The sequence below is a fragment of the Cynara cardunculus genome (genome assembly GCF_001531365.2).
Source record: "Cynara cardunculus var. scolymus isolate 2C chromosome LG 4, CcrdV1, whole genome shotgun sequence".
In the NCBI taxonomy this organism is placed as follows: domain Eukaryota; kingdom Viridiplantae; phylum Streptophyta; class Magnoliopsida; order Asterales; family Asteraceae; genus Cynara; species Cynara cardunculus.
This window is the reverse complement of record NC_037531.1, coordinates 18,163,109-18,170,774: the sequence shown is the minus strand read 5'-3', so window position 1 is coordinate 18,170,774 and position 7,666 is coordinate 18,163,109. Positions and strand designations below refer to the sequence as shown.

At 29.5% G+C, this 7,666-nt stretch overlaps 1 protein-coding gene across 1 annotated transcript; it reads left to right on the top strand.

Annotated features, from left to right (window-relative positions):
- Window positions 1-5,232: 5,232 nt before the first annotated feature.
- Window positions 5,233-6,243, top strand: LOC112511558 (basic salivary proline-rich protein 1-like). Its single transcript, XM_025117235.1, has 2 exons — window positions 5,233-5,388; window positions 5,474-6,243. Exons 1-2 carry the CDS (start codon window positions 5,295-5,297, stop codon window positions 6,139-6,141), a joined length of 762 nt encoding a protein of 253 aa, XP_024973003.1. The 5' UTR covers window positions 5,233-5,294; the 3' UTR covers window positions 6,142-6,243.
- The last annotated feature ends 1,423 nt before the right edge of the window (window positions 6,244-7,666 follow it).

Here is a 7,666-nt window from a genome sequence, read left to right as displayed (position 1 = left end):
ATACTAGTAAAAAAATATATATATTTATTAATAATTTATATTAATTAAAATATAATATAAACAAATAAAAAACAGAAAATAAAATAAATAATATATATTTATTAATAATTTATATTAATTAAAATATAATATAAATAAATAAAAAACAGAAAATAAAATAAATAATATATATTAATTAATAATTTCCTTTAAATAACAATAAAATAAAAACTAATAATAACAAAAAGACAAAAAAAACACAAAAACTCATAAAACTAATTATTTAAAACCTAACTAGGGGTGCCAATGGCAATGGTTAGGGGTGCCATTAGCCTCCCCCTTTTATATTCCAATGAGAGTGATTGAGATTTGAATGAATCTTGAAATAATGGAATGATTGTATTTAATGCTCAAAAGTTGTGTTTTAAATTGCATGTCAGGATATATAAGCCATTTAAAGTATTGTACTGTTATGTGTCAGAAACAAATTCCACGTGGACGGCTAAGAATTAACCATATGGACGGTTTAGATTTGTTTAAACATCAGTTTTAATTAATGCAGTAACTTTGCATTAAATGTATTTTTTTTATCAAACTACTCTCTTTGTTTTTTGCATAGTTGTAATTTTTGACCAGTTAAAATTGTAATTATTAACCAGTTAAATTCAATTTTAAATATACGAAAGATTATGATTACCTTTTTATTTCTCAAATATTTAATGTTATTAAAAATAACTTTTGACTATATATATATAAGAGACATGATTAAACGAGAATGATACATATTTAAAAAAATAAGAAAATACTTGTAGGCCAATCATTTTATTAAATAATAACTTAAATGATTAATTTTATAAATAAATAAATAAGGATATAAAGTAATTTTATAATATAAAATTATTATTTAAAATTCTACTCTTATCATATTTGTGATTTTAATATAATTTAATTTTTTATTTAAAAAATATTTTTTATTTAATGATTTAAAATAAGTGTACTTAGTTTTCAATTAAATAATATTTTCTTTGTTTAATAGGTTGTTTGTTTATTTTTTAATAGTTTTATTAAAAGACAACCTCTGAATCGTTAAGAAGTGATTCTTGTTTGCAAAAAAAAATATGACTTTTAATATTTCTAAAACTCTCTGAATGATTTCGTATCCTAGATTTTTTTATTAAATAAGAGTTTAAACGCTTTAAATGTCTAAGAAATTTTAAGTGGTAAACGTATCACTTTATGCCTCTTAATCCTAATCCGCCCTCTATCAAAATGGTTCATATTTTGGGGTCTGGAAAAAATTTGTTAGGAAAAACTATTTATCTTTTATACTTTTGTAAAAAAAATATTTATCTTTTATGCTTTTGCACTAATTTGACCGATTCAGATTTTTCAGACTTCAGATGTAAAAACAAACAATCTTACTGATCCAGATTTCAGACTTCAGCACCACCTCTTATAAATCAGAAGTGAAACCAAACTTAAACCTTAACACTTTTTAAAAAATAAATGTCACCTTATTTTGTTTTCAGTTCGATAACTTTTCCTCTTTTCTTTGCAGAACTCGATGTCAATATCATAATTTTTTCTTAAAAAATATTATATTAATTTTTTAAGGATGTAATATTTCTAAATAAATTTGTAGATTTATTTTATCATATTAAGAATTTTTTTTATTATTCGAATGGAATTTGTGGAATATTTTTTAAATAAATACAAAGAATAAAAAGAAATGGAATTTGAGTGATTTTGACCATACTAACCTGGGTCATGTTTATGATTGCAATACGCACCATTTTTAAAGTGGTGACGCACTCAAATACATGACAAGGACGTCGTTCTCGAACCATTGTTTTGTATTTAGTCTGAAAAAGTATTTTCCAGACTTACTTTAAGAAATAGAAGTCTGAAGTAGCATCATACTTTCGATGATCATTCATATTCGTAAGATAAGTTTCTGACATTATTTAATTTTTTCAAAATTACCCGGTGTAATACACGGGATCGAACATATACTTGGATAATATCCATGATTAACACATTTCACAATAAAAATGATTAATCAATCTCTCATAATTACAAAAAAATGAAAAATTATGATTGGTTGAATGATGTTTGTACGGTTTGTATAAATAATATGGTTTGCAAAGTAAACTTCCTCCCCCTCTCTCTCCCTCTATATGTGTGTGTGCAGGTTCTTTTGTTAACCCAATAATTTGTGTTAACTTTGTAAACCAATATTGGTCCTTGAATCTTAAAATATATGGATGAGATCAATTGTGACATATTTGTAGTTAATTAAATAAAAAAGATACCAAAACATAGGTGAACAGAGGTATTTTTGGGAGAGATGTTCAAATAGGTTACAAATTGATAGTTAATTAATTACATCGGTTACAAATTTGTAATTGTTCATTCCTTTTATAGTTCATAAAATCATCCGTGTTGCATTATAAACCCTATGAATACGTATGAACATATACGTAACTTGGTAACTAATCTTAGTTCGTGACTTTTCACATATGAACATACGGGAACACTTATGAACACTTATTTGCGTCTATAAAAACTTATGAACACTAAAATAATTTATTTTCACATATGAATACAATAATCTATGATCAAAGTGTTTCGTTTGTGAACACATATTGACCAAATGTTATATGTATATAAATATTATTATATGAATTCATTTGCTTCTTTTAATTCTTGCCCAAACTGGGGATGAAAAATTGTCAGTCTGGTCTTTAGGATGATGGATCTATAATAATTGACAAAAAAAAAAACCTGACTTGAGTGGTCCTGTATTAAATTAAATGTTAAATCAGTAAAGATACATGTCATGAATATTACAAAAATACATACTTTATAATACTGCAAATGAAAGTATTAGCTTTGAACTTTAAATGCATGACATTTAATGCAAATTTCCCTTTAAATTAGGTCTTTTCCAGTATTTCTGCATGATGTTTTTTTGTATAGATGTTACAAATTGGTCTTTTAACCCTTGTCAGGTGATGAGATCAGTAATTAACATGAGTATTATCCGGGTGGATCCAAGCTTTAACACCGGGTGAAAAGGACTCCAATCATAAACCAAAAATCTTTGTTGAGTAGCTTAAATTTTTATTTTCACCCTTATCTTACAGGATTCCCCATCCCCTATTAATTTTCTGAATCCGCCACTGTAATTATAATCAATAAAAATTAAAAGAAAGTTATATTGGAGCTTTTTTTTGGTGTTTTAATTTTTAATCGAAAATGTATAGTATTGTTGGGTTTTGGTTTGTACCATATAAACCAGATCCTGAACTTTTATTTATCTTATATCACCTTACTCCTATATTCATATTATAAAGCATTTGAAAAAAAAATTAAAAACAATTTTTTTATGTATGAAATATTGTTTATTAATGTATATTACTTAAAATTTAAGATTACGAGTAAATTGTTCATAAATACAACTTACTAAAGCTTCAAGTTTGAATTTGTGTAACTAACTGCAACTAAACATAATCAAATTAAGAATAAACATTTTATTTTAAATATAAAAAATCTAAAATATAATTAGGATAATCATTAAGTTCTAATAAAATACTTGATCTTTATAAAAAATTATATTATTAAAACAAAAAAATGAATTAAAGAAATATACAAAAATGAGAAATTTTAAATAGTTCCCTTGATATTGATATCAACACTGGACTAATATTTCATAAATTTAACCACAAGAGTGGTACTTGATTGATTTTAACTTAGGTTTTAAAGATCAAAAGTCCTTGGAGGTCTCAGGTTCAAATCCAATGAGAAATAAAAATTTCTTTATGGGCACGGAGGTTGAAATGTGATGTCTTCGGACTACCCACAAAACAGATGATCACCCGGGATTAGTCGACTTAGATATCCAAGTTTATATATATAAAATGGTGGGTCAAATATGTATTATAACAATTTAAATGAATATAATAGGTTTTCCCCCTGTAATTCACACCTGCATGCAAGTTGCAATTTTATTATAGTGACCAACTACCAGTCTACCAAGTCATTACCGTTGACTCTGGTCAATGTAGCCACCGGTGAAATGGGTATAACCCATATTTTTTTTAAAATTACATTTTTAACTCTTAAATTTAAAAGTTTATAAGATTAACCATTAGTTATCCATTTAAAAGTTTATAAGATTAACCATCAGTTACCCATTTAAAAGTTTATAAGACCAATCATCGTCTTTCATTTATTAAAAAACATCTCTTAATTGTCAAATCGTTGTCCTAACTAATGGAAAAAATAACAGTCAAAGGATAAGGTAGGATCACCCGTCGGTTAGGTGGGGGCGATCCCATTATTTTATAAAAATCAGATTTTTTATCCTTCAAATCAGATACATGTGGGGTCCTCTTGTATACTTTTTTGGTCAAATCGCCCTCGTATGGTCAACATGCCATAGGGCGATCCATGTGGTCATTTTGTATAAAAAGTGTGAAAAATGACTATTTTGTTAATACATCAAGTATAAATAAACTATTTTGATGATTTTCCCATACACACACACACACACACATATATATATATATATATATACACATACTATATACATATATTAAATAAAATAAAATAAATCATTCAAGGTCGAATTAGGATGGATAATGTCATCCCCAACCAGACCAACCCCACTTCGAGTATGAAAATAGATCCGCATTCCCGCTCAGTCACTCGTCAAACCCGGAAATCCCCATCTTGTTAAGATCGGACACCTGCTCAACGAATATAATTTTCATCTCTTAGGGGTTGTTTAACAATTGCTGAATGGTTTGGTGCAGAATGATTACAAGACTCTCATTATATAGTGTAAAATAAAATATAATTGTTTGGTAATTGTGTACAATGAAATTAGGGTTCTTGATAGTTACGAGAGATCAATGATACAAAATCATTCAAAGAGTTTTAGAACCATTAAGAAACATATATTTTTTTATCAAACAAGATTTATCTTTTAACGATTCAAAGGTTGTCTCATAATGGAATTATTAAAAGATAAACAAACAACCCCTAAACCTACTCTTTATATGTTAATAATAAATATTAAATAATTCTCAAACATATTTAAACCCGAATTGAATTATTATGACGATAAAACTCAGTAGTTGATACTTGATAGTAATAGGTCAACCACGCGGAGGTAGTGGTTATTCACACCCCAGTCAACTCTCATTGGTTGATGCTGTCTATAAATACCTATACATACACCTTCTCTATATGTCTATACATCTTCAATCTTCTTTCTTTTTGCATGAGCTCCGAGCTCATACAACATAACAATGGCGATCACCATGAACTTTGCTCTCTTCTTCTTCTTCTTCTTCTTAACTCTCTCTGCTCTTCTACCACCTCATCATGCTCGACATTTAAATGGTATGATTCATCTTTTCTTTTTCTTCATAATTTCATTACTCTTTCTCTCTCTATAGCTTTTGTTGATCGGTGATTTTGATGGCAGATGGATACATATATGTAAAATTTGGTCGACGACCACCGCGTCAGGCGGCGCCGGAGGTAATTCAGATGGTAGTCGGAGGAGAAGAACTACTGTCACCACCGTCTTACGGCCGAGATAAACCAAAAGCACCGCCGTCACCAAGAGTAGCACCATCTGGTGGCCAGACAACTTACAGCGCAGATAACCCAAAATTAGCACCGCCGTCGCCGGAATCGGCAGAGTCTGATCAAGGCCAGACTGGTTATGGCCGAAATAACCCAAAATCTCCGCCGTCACCGAAAGTAGCACCGTCTCGTGGCCAGACAACTTACGGCGGAGTTAACCCGAAATTAGCACCGTCTCGTGGTCAGACAACCTACGGCGGAGATAACCCAAAAATTGCACCGCCGTCACAGGAAATAGTACCGTCGTTTGGGCAGGCGAATTACGGCGGAGATAACGGGAATTCAAACAGTCAGACGACATACGGACTAGAGGATCCGAGAACGCCACCGACTCCGGACCCAAATGATCCACAAATACAGTTTGTGGGTCGAGTTGACCCGAAGGTTCCTGCCCCACCACAACCCGCTGAGCCAACTCGTCCGATGGTAAAGAATATATTTCCGTCGACGGTGGCCGGAGAAATCGAAGTCCGCCGCGAGTTCCGGCTATTATTTCCGATGTGAATGAAATCAGATTTAGATCAGTGGCATTCAATTGCCTCTTCCTGATGTATTTTATATGCTGACGTGGAATATAATGTTTTAATGGTTAAAACTTTGTAATCCTTAAACTTAGAGGTCCGGTTGGAAACTACGTTTACGGACGTTTGTTTTTTAAGAGGTGTTGAAGTATGAAATCTTATTTCATTTTTGATTAAGAGATGATGCTGAAGTATGAAATTTGAATCAATAAGACTACTTATTTTTGTAAATCGACAAACGTCTGAGTTTGTTTCAATTGTCTATTTTACCTATTAAAAAAAAAGTATAAATGTTGAATTTATAGATAAATTTATACAAGTTCATATATCTATTCATCATCATTATGAAATTTACATCTACATTATACAATTAGCAATCATTTAAACGAAAAAAAATGTCATTCACTGTATTTAACACATTTAAATCCTATTAAAATACATCAATTGAGAGAGATGAAGATTGATTTTGTAAGGGTTGATTGAGAGAAATGATTGATTATGGTTAATCGATTGCAAAACACCGTTGTTGAGGGTTTTAAATACAATGAAGGACAAATAAGAGGTTGGTTTACATCTGATCACATAAGAGGACAACAAGATACAAGTGACTCTAAATTTTTTTCCATCCCAAATCCCAGTACACTTTTTAAAAAGAATTTATATAAATTAATAATTCTCCCATGCATCTTGTTTCAGATAGTTATATAAACTTGGAGTTCTCTATTTTAAAGAATAACTAGAAGTGTACTCGTGTAATGCATTGATATACATCTCTTTCAATGTTTTTATTTTGGATTATAGCTGATCATTTGCGGGCTTGGGCCGGATCCATGCTGGGCTTAACCTGTTTTTTCCAACGGGTCTAATATGGTAAAACCAAGCCCGTTTTTCGAGCTTGAAAACTTACCATACCCGCTATAAACGGGCCGGGTTGCCCATAGGCTAACCGGCTTAAAAAACTTGTTATATTTTTATGAAAACAAAAGTTATATAAAATCACAAGTTATATAAAATAATTCAAAATACATAACATTTTTTCCAATTTAAAATTTGATGTAAATACATAACAATATAATATGAAGTATTGATGAAGAAAATTACTAAATTTAAGATTTTTAAAGAATATTACTATCATGAGTCATAATTAAGTAGAAATTGATACATATGGTGTTTGGGATTGCTTATAAAAACAACTTATTAACTTATTTCGGTATGAAACCGGTAATAAACACTTTTGAGTGTTGGGATAAACAACTTATACCGGTGCCAAACCTGTAATAAGAAGTTTTTAAAAAAGTTAAAATCATTATAACTTATATTAAATGATAAAAACTTTTGTAGAAAATCGTAAGTTGTTTCAAATAAGCAATCCTAGACATCCCTAAGAATTTTCAATTTTATTTGTAAATTTTAAATTATAAAAGTTAATTATTATAAAAATATTATAGGCCTGACGCGCCTGTTCAAATATATTTTTTCCATTGCCCATGTTCACCTATTAAATTTTA

Coding starts and splice junctions, on each gene's coding strand:
- LOC112511558 (XM_025117235.1), top strand. CDS start 5,295: ATGGCGATCACCATGAACTTTGCTCTCTTCTTCTTCTTCTTCTTCTTA. Junction 5,389..5,473: donor TCATGCTCGACATTTAAATG/GTATGATTCATC, acceptor TTTTGATGGCAG/ATGGATACATATATGTAAAA.